At 35.8% G+C, this 21,347-nt stretch overlaps 1 protein-coding gene across 2 annotated transcripts in view; it reads right to left on the bottom strand.

Moving 5' to 3' along the window:
- Window positions 1-645: 645 nt before the first annotated feature.
- Window positions 646-21,347, bottom strand: part of Der-2 (Derlin 2) — a 112,659-nt gene continuing 91,957 nt past the window's right edge. For both annotated transcript variants that reach the window (XM_090379749.1, XM_090379748.1), the window contains 2 exons: window positions 15,742-15,832; window positions 646-850 (listed from right to left, as the gene is read on the bottom strand). In XM_090379749.1, the coding sequence (XP_090235875.1) occupies window positions 739-850; window positions 15,742-15,832 (203 nt within the window). In that variant the 3' untranslated portion in view covers window positions 646-738. The remainder of the gene's footprint in view (window positions 851-15,741; window positions 15,833-21,347) is intronic.

Raw genomic sequence — 21,347 nt, 5'->3', positions numbered from 1 at the left:
TCCACTGGATAGTATCAACATACAAATAACCCTTGTTGGTATGTGTAAACTTGCACTAATGGTTTTTTTTATATATATTTTTTAATTGTATGAATTAAAATAAATTAAGGTTTTAAGTTTTATGAGTCAACTGTTTTGATATTTAACACATCCTGTCTCTGCACCTGTCTCTCATTGGTATTTTGTAACTGTGATTGACAATAAAGACCGCCTGCTGGGACACATTTCTAGACTATTCACAACATGAGTTACAAAACGAAATTAGAAAAAATAAAATTCCCAGTAGATTTTAAAAAATTATTTTAACATAGTCCTAATATTTTAAAAGAAGAAGATAGAAAAAAATAGATTTTTGCAAGATGAAAAACTCTGATACCAACTCTAATACAATGGTAAGATGGAGAAGGCATCAAATTGGAAGAAGATGACTCGCTTTAAAAAATTTACAGCCATGCATTGGAAATATCCAAATTATGAAATTTAAGACTAGCACTATTTTACCAGATTATTCTATAAAATGATAACACTTACAAGCGATAATACCTCTTTCCTATTATTTATATTAAATACTTACATTAAAATCTGTGCCACAGAATTTTTTTTGCACATTTTATGACTACATATGAAAGTTATGTTGCTCTGACAAAGATTCCATCACTTTTTAATGACTGAAAGTTACATATAAACCTGGTATATAAAAAATTTATATTTCTGTCTTGTTAGGAAAAAAAGAAAAAGTCACTGAGGCTGATCCTGTCTATTTTGTTCGCCCCAATTAAAGCCTCCAGGTCTATCTTCTGGCAAAGGATTGTAGTCTGGATCATCAGATGCTGATTCAAACAAGTATTTTCTAAGGAAATAAAAATGAGAAAATTTGAAAAGCAGTCACACAACTTATGTGCAATCCATTACATTGTCTAGTATAGGATAGCATTTTATAACTAAGTTGCCTAATATTGTCACTTATATAGCTTTACAACTTCAAACACTCATAAATCTCAACAAAGAGAAATATCAAGTTTACAGATGCTCTTTATGAGCACCAGAGTGATGCAGCAGATATTTCAATAAAAAATTTACTTCACTCTTATACTTTATGGAGCACATCAGGAATTATTCGAACAGAAGCAATAGTAATCTGTCCTTCAGTTTACTGATGGTAAAGGAAGTTTATATACTGTATATTTGATGAGAACCTAGGAAAGAAATCAAGTGGAGGTTAGATCTGGTGAATGAGGCAGCATTTATGTGGCTTCTTGCAACTGATCCAGGCAGCCTGAGACCTGATCAATCACTTCCCCATACCCTAAATGACACACACACTGATTTTCACAGTAGGTCCTCAATCATTTTACCCTTGAGGAACCCTTGAACTGTTTTGACACTAGGGTCTCCTGAAAAGGGAAGCTTATTTTTTAACCACTCGGTACATTAAAATTTACAAAGCACCACTAACGAGAGAGAGAGAGAGAGAGAGAGAGAGAGAGAGAGAGAGAGAGAGAGAAAAATAGTTAATAACAAAATATGATCATGTCATTGCATGCTCAGTTTTATGTATACCAATATGTTTTTTAAATTGATGGAGACCATTGTTGTGTTGAAAATTTTATGCTCACATCTGGTGAGTATGAGCTTGCCACCCCAGGGTCCTGAGCTGGATACCATCATTTTTCTCTTTCTTGGTGATTCCCTTCTACCTCTCTCAGAGTAACTCAGAAAAATTTCTTTGCTGGTGCAGCATAAGTCACAGGCTTCCTTGCACCATATGGCTAATAATAATAATAATTTCACTGTTCAGGATATAGTAGCTGATCTCTGACTGCAGAAATTATGTTCTTGAAAACAAAATGGCAATACTGCTTTGTGTTTATCACAGCACAAGAATCCTTTGCAATGCTGCATAAAACTGTATAAAATGCATCAAAAATATTAAAATTAAAATACTTGGAGACCAGATTTGCATACTGGTAACAGTGGGAAAATTGTACATGCTCCAATGGATAGTGTATTATAAAATTAACTCAAGCCAAGGGTAAAAATTTATGTGTGGCCCATGCACTTCTAAAATTATTGGAAATGGAAGTGTGCTTAATCACACAAGTGCATTATTTCAATAATAACTGTTATAAAACCCTGATAAAGATTCTACATCAATGAAAACTTTAAAAAGCGGCTCTTTACACATATATGGGAAATTTTTTTAAACCATGTTTATTAAGTGTGGCAATGCCCTATAGCAGCCTTTCTCAATCTTTTTACCCTTGAGGAACCCTTGAAATAATTTTCATGTCTCAGGTAACCCCCTGCATAAAAATTATTATATGTCTCTCATTAAAAGTCTCATTGACTTTTTTGACAACTCCCAATCACTGATGAACTCAATCCACAACTATGCCTCTTCTCTTGAACTGCAAAATGACTAGCTCTCATTTGTTTATGTAGTTTATTACTTTTTTTATATTTTTTAATTTTTATTTTCCTATTCTCCAATTAATTAATTTATTATTTGTTTTACCAGTACTTAACTTAATGCATACCTCTTTTGTACATATGAATCTATATCAATGTTATCTTCCTGTTGAATCTTTTATTATTGTGTTCATTGTTCTGCTCTCAGATACACTTTTAATGGTTACCTGTTGTGTATCTTGTTATAAAAAAAAAAAAAATACAATATCTACAGCTCATGGTACGTTAGTGTTTATCAGTAAGTTGCAGATATAATAATAATTGTCATTGCTCTTTTGAGTAGAGAATGATATTTTTCTGCAGATGTTATTATCTCAACTTATTAGCCTATTCTTTTTGTGGTTCCTCCTCCCCACAAAGGATATCACCTCTAATGTAATTCAGTAGTGGAGGTAGAGGAAACTTCAGTTGTTCCTTTTTTTTTTTTTTTTTTTTTTTTAAATTTCCTACTTGATTTTTTTTACTTTATACCAGTAGGACCTAAAAGCCTTATCACAAATTTCTACTATACAAGATGCTAATGAGGCATGGTATGTACAAGAGTAGTTTTTTTTCCCATTTAAAACTAAAACTGACCTTTCAGCTAATGTTCCAAAAAAAAAAAAAAAAAAAAAGTAGTTAAGCTTGGCTTACCTTTCTTGAAATTAATCTCTTTCTTTCCTTTTCATAAATTTTAAAAACTCATTAGGCAAACATGATAAATTTCTGTTAAATTGGCTTAAGACAAAATGGGATTTAATTTTTGTAAAGATAGATTTAATTTAAATAAAAGTTGTAAATTGATTTTAATTAATGTTATTTACAACATGAAAATTTATTGACAATGTCGAATAGTAAAGCTACTAAAACCACAAGTCAAAGCAACACAAATAAAAATATAGCCTAAGACACAATTTTATACGACTTTGAAAAAAACATTTTCTCTCTGAGTGACATGATCAGGCTCAAATATAGGCCTAGCAGTCACAAAATTATTATACGCATGGGTTCGTTCCTAGATCTCTTTTATATGCATAAAGTTATAAAAGGCCTATATATGCAGAAGTTATTTTTGAAATTAAAAATAAAGAATGAAATTTACCTCTTTAATGGGAACTCTGTGCTTGTTTTTTGCTGCATAAATACTCAATTCAGCATTGAACTTCAGATAAGCACACACGGATTTCATCTTCAACTGAAATGAGTTGATTTCTGCCCTTGCACTTGATGCTTGTTAAACAAGAAAAAGCTTACTCACACATCTAAGAAGTTGAAAACTGCAGCAAAATGTTTATTGCTATCTTATGAATGGCAGGATACTTTTCTTTCAAAGAAATCCAGAACTTCTCTAGGGGCAGATCAGTAAATTTCATCTTGAGTATACGATCAGACTTGCAGCTCACAAAGTTCTTCCTCTTCTCTCAAAGTAAAGTTCTCAGTTTGTCACCAGTTGCTCATTTGCTTCTTTTCTCTTTCCGAGGAATCCGTGTACCACAGTCTTGAAAGATCTCCATGCAGCCAGTTTAACATCGTTCAGGTTTCTTTGAAATTCTTCATCTTTTAGTAGCTTTCTTATTTGAAGACCTATGAAAATTCCTTCCTTCAGCTTTGTTTGTTTGTTTGTTGTTTGGTTTTTAGGAGCATTAGCAACTAAGGCCATATTGCTCCGGGATATGCGGTGGTCATTCCCTGACCTTTCCGCATCCTCTGTATTTGGTGGTGACGGGCTCGAACCCCGGTCTAATCAAGAAGTGTGTGTTACGCACTGCTATTCCTTCCCACCTGGCTACGGAGACGCCTCCTTCAGCTTTGTATGAGATAACTTTGGAAACATTTTCAGTAAATATGCGAATCCTCTGCTTTCTTTATCCAGTGCCTTAGTGAAATTCTTAATCAGTTCACGCTTGATGTGTAAAGGGAGAAGAAAAACCTTTTGTGGATCAACCAATGGAAGATACTTTACACTGCTTTTGCTGGGAATATATTCATCTCTCTTGTCCCAGTGTTGTACAACATAGTGTTTGGCTGTTGCACAACTATCCCACAAACACAGGAAACAATAGTATTTAGCGAAACCACCTTGCAACCCAACAAGCAGTCCAATTACTTTGAGATCATGACAAATATTCCAACCATAGTCATTGTAACGTATAGCAGCAATGAATCTGGGACATACAATCGTAGTTTCTTTCAGGCCAACAGCACGAATAAGAGGAATTGATGGTAACGTATTTCCATTATGAAGCAATACTGCTTTCACACTTAGTTTTGACGCATCAATGAACAAATGCCATTCAGAGGTATTGTGATCAAATGTTCAGTTCGTGCATAAGACCAACAAGTCTTTCCAGACATACATGTTGTTTTCCATTGCAAAATATCTTGAAAACTCTTCATTTCGCTTACGGTATATTGTAATGTTTGTAACTTTGGTGAGTAAGTTCCACTGTTGTAGTCTGGATCTGAGTTATTCAGCCTTCTCTTTGGGTAAGCCCAAGTCTCTGATCAAGTCGCTTAATTCTTCTTGTTCAATGCAGTGTGAGCCTTTTCTTTATCTGGCTTGTAGTCAAAATCATGTGAAGTACATGGTTCTGTGACATCTGGTAAAACAATTTCTTCTGTACCTTCATCAGTACTTCTAATAGCCCAAGATTTCGGTGGCACAGGTACTGGCAGTTCTTTACCATGTATGTGGCACTGGCCTAATTGCTGATGGTTTTTGGTTTGGTTTTTTTTTTTTTAGGCGCATTAGCAACTAAGGCCATATTGCTCCGGGGATATGCGGTCATTCTCGGACCTTTCCGCATCCTCCGTATTTGGTGGTCACGGGCTCGAACCCTGGTCTAATCAAGAAGCGTGTGCTACGCACTACTGCTCCTGGCTACGGAGGCGCCCAATTGCTGATGGGATATTTGGATATTTGATGCAGCGCTTGCTCTTTTTGGAAATACCTTTTATTTTTGTCATGCAGAAATAGCAGTCATCGAAATGATTCTTGGGCTCGTGCCACACCATAGGGATGGCAAAAGGTAATGCTCTCAGCTTGCCATATAACAGCAGCCCTAAGTTCGTTGTACAAGTAATACAACAGATATGTGGAGCCCAATTTTTTTCTTGGTCACCAATCTTACAGCCGAAGTACAATGAATATACAACTTTTGTGACATTGTATATTTTCTTCCTCTAAGTTTTTGGGGTTAAGTGTCCACAAACATAGCAGAAGTTGTCTGGATGATTGATGCAAGTTTTGTGCTTTGTCTTCTCCATTTTAACAATGCATTAACCTAAAAACAATTAGTAAATTTGAACAGAAGGTGAATTCTTGTAGCGTAGTTTATCATACACTATATATTGAACAGTTGAATGGTGTAATAAAATTAATAAAAATACTGACTTGTCTGGAAAAATCCATCAAAATCAAAATATACTATATTGCAAGAACAGTAATGATGTACTTGCTTAACTTTTAGCCCAATAAACAAAACCAACCAAAAGTTAATCAGTTTAAAAATTGTATTTCAAACAGTAATGATATCTTTGTACAGAATCCAGTTATCTATCTATATCTTAAAACTGAGACGTGATAGGAAATTTTTATGATTGATTTTAAATTCTATACATAAAACTTGACCAGAAACAACCATTGATTTGCTGGACGTAAAAATCGTGTTGGGTAGTGTTATTCATGATGGGCAACTGTCATGATAATGATCACGTTGAAAAGCCTGAAGACATGGGTGAACAGGAGTTTAATGATTGGGTGGACATAGATGGTGATCTACAAGTTACTACAGCTTTAACAGATGAAGAAATTGCCCAGTCTGTTACTGATAATTTCGCCAAGGAGGAAGAAAATGACAATGAACCCGAACAAATTTCAGTTACAAAATGGCAAACTCGTGAAGCTATAGCTGTCCTAAGGAGAGCGCTGGAAGAAACTGGTGCAAGTGATCGTGAATTATCCAATATTGAAAAATCTATAAACAGATTTTGTAGAGATAATTTAATGCAATCTAAAATCTAAAATAAGTGACTATTTTAAATTATAATCACATTACAAAGTGTTATGTTTAATTAATATTAAGCTATGTACGTAAGTATAAATTTATTTTTATTTTGTTCGGAACGCAAACATCTGAAGAATATTCAGATTTTTACTCTGTTTATTAGAATCAAAATTCAATTTGCAAATGTGATCACTATAACCGGTGCTTACTGTATATAAGTATATGAAGTAAAAGTGTATATAAATCAATCTTTTCAATTTCTACTGCTTTAACGATTATATTCCTTTCTGTAGCATGTTTGTTCATCATTACTTTTGTTTTAGCCATATTCATTGTTAGTCCAAAATCCTTACTAACTCTGCATAACTAATTAAGGTTTTCCTCTAATTCTTCGGGATCATAGCTTATGATCACAATGTCATCTGCAAATCGTTTAGATACTCTCTACTCACACCGACTCCGTTGTTTTGTTTGTTTTGTTATTTGGTTTTTAGGAGCATTAGCAACTAAGGTCATATTGCTCCGGGGATATGCGGTGGTCATTCCCTGACCTTTCCGCATCCTCCGTATTTGGTGGTGACAGGCTTGAACTCCAGTCTAACAGACTCCGTTCTGCGATCAGTCCAATCTTCTGAAAGCTTCACAGCAGGCAGTAAACAACTTCGGAGATATTGCGTCTCCTTGTAGAACAACTTTCTCAATTTTATATTTGCTACTGTATTTGTCTAGTCTAATAAAGGATGAGCATTCTGATATATTTTCTTAAAAATCATAATGTATAGGGTGTCTATGCCTTGTCTTTCCAGTGCCTGAAACATTGCTTTATGCTGTATGGCAGGGGTCAGCAACCTTTTTTTGAGTGAAGAGCCATTTTTAATCTAATTTAAAAAAAAGAGAATCCAAAGAGCCACACCTCAATCAAGCTGTAAGGAGGGGGGGTTAAAGAAATGGTGGGAAGGTGTTTTATTAAAAAATATATATATTTTGAAATATTATTTATTAAATACTGAAAAAAAGTAACAAAAATTCAATTAGATACGAATTTGTGACTTTTGCTGCTGAACTTCTTGAGTCTCTCAACATCAGGTGAGTATGCTGTAATTTTCATCTTTAAACATGCTGAGAGACTCACATTGTTCAGACAGTTTCTTGATTTATTTTTAATATAGTTCATGTTCGAAAATATTCCTCACAGAAATTTGTCGAACCAAAAGCTGAGAGAAGTCCAAAAGCCAATATTTTTTTAAATTTGTATACTTGTCCAGTAAGTTCAGTCTTTGGTTTGGTCTTGCTTTTTCAACTCATCTATCACTACTCCACTTTCTCCATTAGCTGTGATATTAAGTGAAGGTGATCCATAGCTGAGAATCCTGTCCTAAAGCCAGCTTGCTCTTTTGGTTGATTCTCATCAAGTATTCTTTTTCAATCTGTTAGTAACAGCCCTTGTGTACAACTTGTAGATGTGGGACAACAAGCTAATTGGTCTATAAATTCCAATTTCTGATTTGTCTCCTTTCTTATGCAGCAAAATTATGATTGCATTATTCCACTCCTTAGGGGGGGGGGGTCATGGCCTTTCCTAATGTATTTTTTCAAGAGTCTTGCCAGTTTCTTCCACCCCCAATTTTAGCAACTCTACGGTAACTTAATCCTTACCTGGGGCTTTTTGATTCTTCAATTTCTTCGATGCATGTTCTATCTCATCAGAAAGGATATCGGGTATGTTGTATGTGTTGCAAATTTGTAATCCATCTTCTCCACTGTTGGCATCATTCTCTTGCTCCTTATATAATACTTTGTAATAGTGTTCTGCTATTTGAATTGTGCCTTTTGCTATTTATAAGTACACCATCACTATTCTTCAAATTCAGTATCATTTGTCTTTCTGTATTACTGCTCATGACTGCCGAAGCCGTTAGTTATCGGCAAGAGTAAATGACCTAAATGTTTCAAAGGAGTAAAACAGCTGCCTGTTGAATATGCCAATAATACCAATGCTTGGATGACAGCTTCTTTATTTGAAGATTATCTTCGTAAATGGGATTTGAAATTGGATAAGAAAAACAAAAAAATTGCATTGGTTTTGGACAACTGCCCAGCTTATCCAAAGTTGACTTTCAAAAACAGTGAATTAGTTTTTCTACCTTCAAATACCATATCACTGATTCAACCTCTCGACCAGGGAATAATAAAAACCTTTAAGACCTTTTATAGATCGGATATGAGGCGAAGAATCATACAGTCTATAGACGAAGGTTTGGGAACATCATCCAATATCACAAAGCAGATAATTGTTCTAGATGCACTAGAATAGTTTTCCCTTAATGCTTGTTCTACTTTTCTTGTGTTAAATCTTTTTATGTCCTCTCTGAGTCTCTTTATAATGGCTTTGCATAACTTGGTATCCTCGATTTTGTCCTTGCTGGTGTTTATCTAGTTCTTCATTTGTTGTCTTCAGTTCATCATGACAAGCGTTTCTTGACTAATTTTTTCTTTTTTGGATTTCTTTTTACCTATAGGTTTCTCGGGCTTTATCACTTTCAGAAAGTTGTATTCCTCATCGATATCTTGGTCCTGAAAGGTCTGCAGAAGCTCAAACTTGTTCTTAAGTTTCAGTACATACTGCCTTTTCTCCTCTTCTGTTATCTCAAAGACCGTGTTATTTACTCGAGTCAGTTTTTTTTTTGTTACATCTATATCAAATGTGCATCTTACTATTCTGTGATCACTTCCAATATTTACCTGGTTCAGGACGGTAACATCATTCACAATATATCTTCTGTAATGAGTATGAAGTTAATTTCACTAGTTGTTAATCTGTTTGGGCTTTTCCATGTCCACTCTATTCTTGAAAAAAAGTGTTCATTACTGACATTCCTGGAGATCCTACAAATTCCACAAGTCTCAACCTCTTTCATTTTCACCAATTCCAAAATTTCCTATAATTTCCCTTTCTGTGTTCTTTTGTCTCTTTCTAATCTTAGCATCGAAGTCCCCCATAATGATGATGTAGTGAGCTTTCTGTTCATCTAGATGTCTCTCAATTTCGGTGTACATTTCTTCAACCTCTTCATTGCCGTGACTCGATGTTGGTGCATATATCATTATAATCTTTAGTTTGTACCTCTTGGAAAACTTATATGAAAACTTCATATCAGACTGCAATTATCCCCAAGTCCTTTTCATTCTCCACTACTCTGAGTGTAGTACTGCAGTTGGTACGTTACTCTGGCGTTACTGTTACCTCGTAGTACTTCACATTTGTCAATGTTAAACTTCAGTTATCAACTCTCAGCCCAACTTTTCTAGATTCCTGTTGCAGTGGCATCACTGTCATTAACAACCCTTCCAACTTTTGTATCGTCTGCAGATTTGGACATTAAGCCTGATATACCTTCAATATCATTGATAAATATAGAAAACAACAATGGGCCCAACAACAAACCCTGGGGAACTTCATGAAGAGCAGTGCCCATTGATAACTACTCTCCATCTTCTTCCACTTAACCAAAATCAAAGTATATGTCATAATTCTTTTTTGTATTCAGTTCCTTGCTCACTGCATCATAGTAACCTATCAGATTGGTTAGACAAGACTAGCTCTTAACAAATCTATTCTGTGATTGCAGTATAATTGTAAACCTGTCCAGATGGTCTTGCCTCACTTCTTTAACTAGTGATTCCATTATTTTTCTCTGAAACAAACATTAAGCTAACAGGTCAAATTACTCACATCGCATTTTGATCCTAATTTATGAATTGGGGATACACATCTCCAGTTCATAGGGACCTCCCCTAAATCCAAGGATACTCTCATAATTATGGCTGAGGGTTTGCTTACCAAGACATATTGAAGAATGCAACCAAGCCACATGATCTACCACAATCTTACCGGCCCATTGCACTGCTTCCAGTCTTCAGCAAACTTCTCGAATGGATGATCTCCCATACACACAATGACGCTGGTCTCTCCTCGCCTAACCAGTAGTTTCCGGAAAGGACGCTCCATGGTAGATGCACTGGAAACAATCATGGAAGCTGCTACCAACTGCAACTTCAAATACTTTCTACTAATCTCCATCGACTTTGCTGGTGCCTTCAATCCCCTCTGGTGGCCCAGTGTTCTGGGCAGGCTCTGGAAGCCACGAGTGCCAGAAAACCTGTATATAGATGCATCCCGACCTACCTCCAGGTAATTATGGCTGAGGCGAGTTGTCATGTCTGTTACCCTCAGGGGTCTGTCCTGGGGCTCTCTTCTGGAATCTGGTGATGGACAATTTCTATTTTTTGAACACCAAACTCAACAATGTACAGACCCAGGTCTATGTGTATGACCTGGTCATGCTCTTTTCTGCCAATAACAGAGCCCAACTGGAAGTGACTGCCAACCAGGCCATCTCTACCCTTCAAGCTTGGGCAGAGCATAACAACCTAAAGATCTCCCCGGAGAAAACCAATTCGATCCTACTAAAAGGTACCCTTGATCCAAGAAGACCAAATCAAGGTCAATGGTGTTACAGTCAAACTAAAAACAGAGCTTATATATCTAGGTTTCATCTTAGATAAAAACCTTTCCTTCACCCCTCATCTAGACCAACTCAGGATTAAGATCAGGAAGTACAAGTCTCAAGAGTTGCCCAGAAGGATTGGGGCCAGAAGAAGAGAATGCTCTCTCTTTTCTATAAGGCAGTTTTCATCCCAGTTATCGCCTATGCCTCTAGAGTCTGGTACAAGAAGGCCAATACAGTTGTAAACAGAACGTCTCTAGGAACTATCCAGCACTCTTCTCCTCCTGTCCTTGCATGCCTGTCACACTGTCAGTCCCCATGCGCTCCAGGTCCTCACTGAATCCCTTTCCCTGGACCTGGAGATTGTTCGTCATGGGTTGCTCTACCAATTGGACAAAGGAAGAGCAGTTACCTGTGCCAGTTTCACCACTGACCCAGCAAATAATAGAAACACTGAAAAGAAGAGACTTAATGAACACCTAACAGACACCTGGCAAGAAAGATAGCAGACCTCAACTAAAGGCGCTGCCACGAAAAGATGAAAAGATTCCTCCCGAATGTCAGGGTCTCTTACCCCCCCCCACACTTGTCTGGTTTTCACAGGGACTCTATGCTACCTACTTCTTCACTGGACATGGCTCCTTCCAGAAAAAACTACATTACGTCGGAATTAGACTCACTCTGCTGCCACTGTGGAGGGGATCAGATGTGGGAGCACCTTGCCCACAGCTGTGAAATTTATGAGGACTTAAGGATCCTAATAATGAAATCTATCCTAATAAAGAACACCTTACCCTACACAGAACGAAGAAACTTACCAAGCCCTCACTCAATTTGCAATAGACCTATTCACCAGGCAGAAAGCACTACCACCACCATAATATCCAAATCAATGGTCAAAACAACCGTGGCTGCCAGTTGTTGCTGAGCCTTAGATGCTAATGCCTTGGACTAAACTTACACAAGACTTGACCAACAAACCATCTGGAATACAGAACCAACTTGAAATCCCTCACATTTTGAGCAGTTGACTGGTCTCCCCACTTGGATGGGACAACCTTACATACCTTGGCAAATTCCTCATCATTGACTCCTGGGACCAAATTCTCCCCACTGTACATGACCATCCTATCTTGGACTCTTGGTTTTGACCTCTCCACTATTCATTATCATGGACTACTGGACCAGCCTTCAGTCTGGATGCGACACAGACTCACTGAATGGAGTACCAATGATGACACCTGGACTAGACCTTCCCGAACATGATCCCCCACAATTCTAGCAGGGGTCCTGCTAGAATTGTGGGGGATCTACATGGGGAAACCCCTTTCTCCGCATTGCTGATGTCATGCCCTCTCATTTGTGGCATGGCATGTGATATGCTGACACTGGCTACAGTTGGGTCTGGCTGGTATGGGATTATTCATAGGAAACCACTGTCCTCAGTGCAATTTCCACCCAACATAGGGCCACTAGCCCTATGCTTCATTCTCAACTTTCCCTGGTGGAGCCTACCACCACAAATCTTTTACTTTTTCTTGTCAGACCCCCCCCATAGGACATTCACACTTGCCTGCCTATTTCATCTGCATGTAGAGACTCAACTCTCTCTTCACAATCTTCTGGTCTGGAGATTACTATACTCTCATTATATCTTTGCTTCCAACTAACTCACACCATACAGATTCTGTGCTGGCAGAAGTAACTTTTGAGTCAGCAAAAACACTTTTTATATCAGGCTGCTTTTGATAAGAAGCATAATCCCACCACCCTTCTATCTTCTAATAATTTTAAATAACTAATCAGTCAACTAACTGATCTACTCTTCAGGCAGACCAATTTTCAAGTTATACCAGAATGACCTAGTTATTATTGCATTGACATCCTCAAATTCTTGATCAATGGAACGTTTACTGAAATCTGGGTTCCTCCTCCTTCTCTGAATTGTAGAGTGATTCTAGTGCCTAAAAAAAAAAAATAAAACAACTGTCAGTCTTCATATTTGACTGATCTTAGTCTCTACAATCTGGCTCAACTCATTAGAAAAATGTATGTTTCTCTACTTATCAGCCCAAATCTTCGGTCAAAGACCAATAACATACCCACTGTGGAATGAGAAAAATGGTCTACGAGCACAGCATATGCCTAGATTCTTAACATCCTCAACTGTTGGAAGATGGGCCTTTTAAAATAAAAACTTGGGATTTCTCTTCTTTGCTGATGATGTCCTCTTCATTTGGCCTATACCTGCTAGCTGGAAATCTCCACTTATGTGCCAAAGAGGCAGTAAAAGTTTATTTTCTGAAACTGAATTCAGCTAAAACAATACATTAACTTCTCACAAGTGCCAAGATTCTCTCTTCTGCCAAGGAAAGACATTTAAGTACAATTCTGAAATTTAAGTTTCTTGGAGACTCCAAACTCACAAAGAATATCTTAGTAAACTAATATGAAAAAAACTTGTGGCTAATGAAGTCGGATCTAGTAAAGATTGTAAATATGAAGATTATTTTAAATTATTTAAATACAGTGGAGCTTGGATAATTCAAACAGCTAAATTCGAAATATCAGTCATTTTTATTATTTTACTGCCCCTTGACCCTCCTATTCCATATAATGTAAGAAATTTATCTTTAATTCAAAGTTTGGTGCTTATGTTGTTGAGTAATTTGCAAATTCATAATTTGCTTCGCCATACTTATTTGCTTAATTATGAATTTTTCTTTAGAATATGCAAGTCAACTTGGGAGAATATTGTTATGATGAATGCTAATGTCCTTTATGCTTTAATGATGGTCATAACAGTATTCTCCAGAGTTGAATGTACATATCTCTACACTCTAAATGTGGTATGTATACAGGTCTACTAACATTAACCAAAAAAGTAGGAAAAGGAATAAAGAGGAAGTATGACATCACTAAAGAATATGGAATTCTGCCAAACACTGTGTCCACTTATCTTAAAAAGAGAGAAGATAGTATCATGGAATTTACAGGATGGACAAGGGAAACGACTCAGAAGGGCCAATCTTTCTCAAGTTGATGAGTGTGTATTAAAGTGGTTTAAGCAGGCATATGACAAAAACATTCCACTGAGATGGACTTATGATAAGGGCAAAAGCAGAGGATTTTGCTAAAAAATTAGGATTGAGTAATTTTAAAGCAGGTTCAGGATAGTTGGCAGGATTTAAAGACAAGAACACATTACATTTAGATGAGCTTCTGGTTAGTGCCTCAGTGGGTGAAGAGGCAGTAAACAATTGGATTATCAGTCTCCCATATAAACTGATGAAGTATGAACCAAGAAATGTTTCTAACATTGATGAAACTTTTTTTTTTTAAGTGCATGACTGACAAAACATTTTCTTTTAAAGGTGATCTTAGCAGCAATGGAAAAATTTAATTTTTCTCTTTCTGAAAATTAGTTTTGTATCATCGGAAGGATGACGTATAGCTTTGTTTTGCTGTTTCAGCAAACGTCTCTCCTAAGACAGCAATTTGTTCAGAATCAGTAATGCTCAGTTCTCCTTTTTATGCTAGGCAGAAGACAAGTCTGGTATTTACCACTCATTTTCCTGATTGTTTCCAAATTTTATTTGCAGGGGAGCTTCATTTTGGTTGAAAAGCAGATCCAAATGACCTTTTCATTGCAGTGTCTAGCATACCTTGCTCGCTCAAGCACATTTATATATATTGAATAAGATTATTTATAGTTGGACTGTGACAAAAGATATTCTTCCAAGATTAATTGACATAATTAATAAAATGGAGGGAAAGGATTGGATAATTCAAAGTAATTCTTATATATATTGAATAAGATTATTTGTAGTTGGACTGTGACAAAAGGTATTCTTCCAAGATTAATTGACATGATTAATAAAATGGAGGGAAAGGATTGGATAATTCAAAGTAATTCTGATACCCCTTCAACTTCAAATTATCCAAGCTCCACTGCATTTATATATTTTCTGGAATCAAATATCACTTCCAGTGAGCATTAGGTGCCTCTAATCTGAAACATATCTTTGCTTCAGAAACTCAAAACATGCTCATCTTCTGAACTATCCAGATCAAAGCTTCTTGAGAAAATTACCCCCCCCCACCATCTTGCATACCATTTTACAGTAACAAATTATCTTCATGGTGAAACAAATGACAGGACAATCAGAATACATTAAAATCTGGAATTTTGTTGAAATTTCGGTTTCATCAGCCTGTCTCCAAAACTCAAGTAACTTTAAACCTAAATAGATTAGCAAACTTTGATTGCCGCTTATAAAACTCTGCAATACAGGGGTTACAAAATAAAGAATACAGTTGAATTCATTTAAGAAAAAAAGTGTTCATGTAAAAATATGCATAGTGATTTCTGTAAACTTTATAACTAATCGTTTTAACCTCTGACGTTGCCTTTAACCTTGATTTGTTACCTTTCAAGTAAAGGCTCTGTCGTTCTCTGTCCTATGGGCATAATTAATTGAGTATATAGGATCAACCAGGGGGGGTCTCCCTGGTTGATCCTATATATACTCAATTCTAAATGTACTCAATTTAGGATTATTAAAGAGTATTATTAAAAATATTGTTATTATTAAATTAAACATATAAACATTGTGGAACACATAATTAAGGTGGCTGGTAGCAAACAGTGCAGTATCCATCGAGGAATAATATCCCCCCCATTGCTATTATACATAAAAAGCCCTTTGACAGAATTCCTTTGATTTTTTTGCTATTAAAAAAAATAATAAATTAACATATGCAGTATGTCTACTAACATTACTCGTGGTGTCTCCAAAATCCTGAATCCACCAGGTTGATTAGGAAACACATCTTCTAGGAAGTAATAAATATGTCCCACTGCTATACCTAGAATTTATGGGGGGGAAAAAAAAACCTATTCATATGCATTTTATTATAATTTCTATTAAAATAATATTGGTGTACTGGAGTTAAATGTTTTTATTTTATTATTATTTTTTTTAAAACTTAAATCAAGCAAGACTTTTACAAGAATTAATTATCTACTGCAAGGTTGTTACAAAAAATTGGGTGCAAACAATAATTTTAACATCATATACATATGATTTTAGTAAAGCTTTTCATATTATTCCACTTGAACAACTGCTATACACAAAGAGCAACGTAACACTGAGAGTAAGTGAATGAAAAGATGGTTGAGTGGCACAAGATAGAGTAATTATTAATGACTCTTCATGAACTAATATCACTGGTGGGATCCTCAAGGTGTGGTTTGGGCCCATTATTGTTTTAATATTTATTAACAATTTGATGCATGCATATCAAGTATGTTTAAATTTGCTACAGTCAAATCTTGAACTAATACAAAGTTCAAGGGACCTAAAAGTTTGTAGTAATGAGGTCCCCCAAAAAAGTGTCAAAATTTTACCCTTTTTTTTTTTTTTTTTTTTTTTTTTTTTGGTACATACCAAGGTATACTGTATATATCTAATAACAATAAATAGTAATAATATAAAAAATAAATTTAAATTAATATAATAAAAATAAAAGCCTTGTCTAACAATATAGTAAAAGGAATAACACATTTTTTAAAGATTTTATTTTATTTGTAAGATAAAGAGAAAAGCAATTAATTGAAGTTAAAAAATATTGTACAGTATATATTTTGATATATACAATATTTTAGTATCACAGTAAAAAGAATTACAATCTTAATATAAAAGAAGACATGCAAACCATTAACGTTTTAATAAATTAATCTAAGGAAAGAATTCAATGTTGTTTGCACAGTTTTTGCTCTATATGCATTTTTAACTGCAGCAAAGACATTATCAAATACAACAACTGTTTCTTTATCAACGTTACTGGAGAAAAACTCATTCTCTATTATGCTCAATGCATTTTGGTCATCTTTTTTAGATGGCAGTGTGTGTACTTCACTTCCACTGTTGCTTCATCGCTTTGTTTAGTGCTCAGCAGCTCTTCTGGTGTTGGCATTGATTTCGTAGCAACCTCATCATCTACCTTCACAAACTCTTCAAATTCGCCAACAAAATCCATATGCTCCTTCAAATTCCTCCAGTCCTCAATGTTGCTATCACATTCATCTGCTGGATCATGTTTTTCGATGATATTCTCTTCAAAGCCACTCTTTCTGAACCAGTTGTTAATTACACTTGATGCAATACTGTCCCAAGCAATAACAAGATTACAGATAGCATCCAAGGCATTCCAGTTTGACTACAAATTGTTCCCTCCTTCTATGTTGCAGATTAAGGAGCTTATCAGGCAGGCTCTATACAGACAGCCTCGACCACCTACATGGGTGGTAGAGGCTGACAGTTTAGGGAAATCAAAGGTCAGCTAGATTAAAAAAATTTCTTCTTGTTATTATTTTATTTTTCTTGGATGGCGCATCATAATCCATAGGTTTCCTTGCACCATGCTGCCATTGCTAATACTATATGCTCTTTTCAGGTTATAAATGATGCCTTGATCCACTGGCTGCATAAAACTGGTGGCACTGGGATGTTAAAAGAACAGCTGTATATTTTTGAACTACAGTATGTTAGCAAAATGTGCTGTACAACAATCTAGAATCATCAAAATGTTCCTTTTTTCTGAAGCCATTCTTCTGTTCACTTTTGATAACCAAGACTGAAAATTTTTGACTGTAAGAAAAGCACTTCTATTGGCCCCATAATCACAGGGAAGTTGGTTAACTTCCTTAAAACATCTTGGAAAACTTGCCTAACACAAGTGGACATAATTTTGTACTGCCATCTGAATTGCACCATAACAGAACAGTGAGTCTGTTTACTGAATTTTCTGTCATGACAAGACTTTCCTCGAACAGCAAATGTTTTTTTTTTTTTTTGGCAGCAAATTATAAAATAAACCTGTCTCGTCAAGATTAAAGATATCCTTTGCCTCATATTTTTCAAGAATGAACCATGTAGAACACAACCAGTCTGTAGCCTTTTTTTTTTTTTTTGACTAATCCAGACTCACCCCAAACATTTTGCAAAACCAGGTTATTCCTGTTTTTAAATATTTGGAGCCAGCCACTGCTGCATTTGAAGTGCTAATTCTATGTTGCTGAGCTAGATAATTTGTCTTTTCTTGCAAAACGGGACCTGATATTGGCAAATTAGATGCATGTATTTGTTGGTACCACTCAAAAAGTTCCGTGTTTTTCACCACAAATTCATTTTCTGTTTTTTTTTTGTTTTTTTTAATCACTGCTCCACTGTCATGCACTTCAAGTTTCTTTCGGTTTTTCAGTATTGTAGATAAAGTAGGTAAAGGGATGTTCTATTCCTTTGCAATGTGTTCTGCTTCGCTCCATCCTATCAGTCTCTTGTATAATTTTCAGTTTAATTTCCAGGCTTAATTCCGTCCAGTGCAATGGCGACAAATTTGTAGCAATAACACTGCTAGATGAGAGTTAATATAAACAAACTTTAAATTAATTTAAAGACACAAGTTCCAAAAAACACATCAGCTCAGATAATATGGCACACAAAAAATAGATTATACTGTAGCAAAGGACTGTTTGAATTGGCATAACAGTTGCAATGACCTTAATCCCGTGGAGAGCGAGGAAGTGTATGTAAACAACTTAAAAAGTTTTTAATTAACTTTTGTTAATTTAGCATCTCATCCTTCATGTTTTTCACAGTGTACTTACGTTGTAATTACTATAAACTGGTTTTTTTTACACAAAAGTAAATTCTAACAAGTCAGTGCCATCCTTTGAGAAGCAGGAAACCCGGTGGCCAAAGGCAATAATCGGACTACTTTGCCAAGGTTTGTATTAAACATGCAAAATAACAATATTTATTTATCACGGGTTGAAAATGAACTTTATAATACATATTAACTGAATTTTGTAAATGAATATATTTACATAGAAAAGGCTATCCTTTCGCAAGGAAATGATATGTGCTTCATATAAACGAGATTTTACTGTATTATATAAACTTGGCAGAGTGGTTAATTAGAGTAATCAGGATATGCTACTCCAACAAGAAGATAAATTAGACAGATGGGCTGAAAAATGGCAGTTGAGATTTAACATTGATAATGTGGAGTACTGCATTTAGGTGGGACTAAATTGAGGGTAGTAGGAAATGAAGTAAAGGGGTAACTGCACAGTCCAATATGAAACTCTCTGAGAGTGCAGACAGGCTGCTAGGGCAACTCATGGTGTTTTGCCAGCAGGGAGAAAAAAGTGATTATTCCATTGTATAAGGAAATGGTTAAGCCATATCTCGAGTACTGCATATTGGTTTAGAAGTGTCTCATTTTAAGGATATAGATGAGTAAAAACCATGCGGAGAAAAGCAATGTTTAGTCAGACTCTAAAAGGGCATCTTTATGAAGAAGGAACAGAGTTCCAAAAATAGCTGCATTCAATCAAAAACTAGACATATGCAACAAGACCTAATTAAAATGTTTAAGGCTTTAAATGGGTTGGGGAAATTCAAAAGTAAAAGCAACAGGAGGTCCCACACTAGGTTTTCACCTCCAGCTTTGAAAAATAAGGAACATCTTACAGAAGAACGTGAGGCTGATGTAGGTGGCACGAAGTAATTAGCTTTTCTTCTTAAAGTATATCTACAAAAAAGGGGAGGCGCCTCCGAAGCCAGGTGGGCAGGAGAGCAGTGTGTAGCACATGCTGCTTGATTAGACTGGGGTTCGAGCCCATGACCACCAAATATGGAGGATGCGGAAAGGTCAGGGAGTGACCACCGCATATCCCCGGAGCAATATGGCCCTAGTTGCTAATGGTCCAATAACAAACAACAACTAAAAGGGGAAAAGTGGGAATTTTAAAGAGTTGAAAAGATCTAAAGTAATGCAGCTTTAGTCGAATTGAATTGTCCGATCGAGCATTCAACTGCACTGCAGACAAACAACACATCCAGATGGTCATATTCTTGTTGAAGAAATGAAAACTGAAGCCAATTCTTCATACTTTGGAAAACCTCCAAAAATCCTGAAATTCCTTGCTTGAATGAGAGATATACTGGATTTTCATATTGTTTTATTGCTCTATGCATATTTTTAACAATTCCAGTCAGGGGAAAGCAGCTTTTCCAAATTAAAATCATAAAATCACATGAGATCAAACATGCTCCAAAATTTCTTTATAATTACAGTTTTGTTGGTTAAAATCCATTACATGAGTGACATTATTTAACAGCGATTTATCTTTGTTTGCTTCATCATTATTTGAGTTAGGTCAAAGGTTTTGAAATGCCATGTCTCTAGATAACTGTAATATAACTTTCTGATGTGTTTAGTTTGATCAAAACAAAGAAATATAAACTTCTTTTACTTTCCATCTTTGACATTACATTCCATTTTGAAAGTTTTATTTTATGTCAAAATATAACTAATACATATAGATATTTTATTTTTAATTTGATGTAATAGCATATATTCCTCATATCTAATTATCTTAAGTCCAGAGGGCCCACCAAAATGGTTCAAATTGGGCCCCACATTTGCTAAGGCCGGCTCTGCTTATATATTAAACTCATATGGTATCAGGAAAACTTCAGCTATTCCAACATAGGTGCCACACTTTCACCCATCTGTATGTACTATAACATGGTTGGGGTACTTATCTTCTACAGCATGATTGCAAGAAATTTTCTTAGTGCAGATTTTTTTCTATAGATGGAGGAATAAATCATATGGCAGTGGATCTATGCTCCAAGGGGAAGGAAAAAACAGTTGCTTGCTTCACAGGAATAGCAGTTGGTTGGCATTAGGGCAGGCAGTTTTAGTATAGGGCAGAATGTAGTGAAAAGCATCTGCCAGTTTGAGTGTTGAGGTAGTGAATCTAAGTAAGTGGCAGATGACTTTCATCAACCGGTGAAATACCACCAATTTGCTTATCGGAGGCTTGAAGTGGCGAAACCCATGTTTAGTCTCTAGAGCAAAGTTTCCGGCATCCCCCCTTCCCCCCATACTTCTCCTTCAAACCCATGCACGGTACTAAGTACTATAGGTTTTGATACCTTTCGTGTTTGGGGTTTTCATAAAAAAAAAAAATTTATATGCACAGCATAATATAAGTTATCTGATAAAGAGAAGTAGTTTGTGTGCTTCAGCATACATATAGGCTGTATACTGAAGATGTGGTATCCTAGATGATGTGTAGATCCTAGGGCAGTGTGTACTGGGAATGGTGAATGAGATCAAGTCAGCAGAAGATACTGGGTCATTCTGAGCTCCATATTCAAGTTTAGATCTCATCAGATATAACCGTAACAATGTAAGGCAATTTGCTTTCCACTAAGTTACTGAAAGGTCATCTACAAACAGTGATGCATCAACTGTTTTTGGGAGTTTTTTGGCAATTTTAACTGCAATTATTAAAAGAACAGAA

This window comes from Mastigoproctus giganteus, chromosome 8 (genome assembly GCF_048544385.1).
Source record: "Mastigoproctus giganteus isolate SK-2022 chromosome 8, ASM4854438v1, whole genome shotgun sequence".
NCBI classification, from domain to species: Eukaryota; Metazoa; Arthropoda; class Arachnida; order Uropygi; family Thelyphonidae; genus Mastigoproctus; species Mastigoproctus giganteus.
The sequence above is the reverse complement of the archived record's forward strand: the minus strand, read 5'-3'. Positions and strand labels throughout refer to the sequence as shown.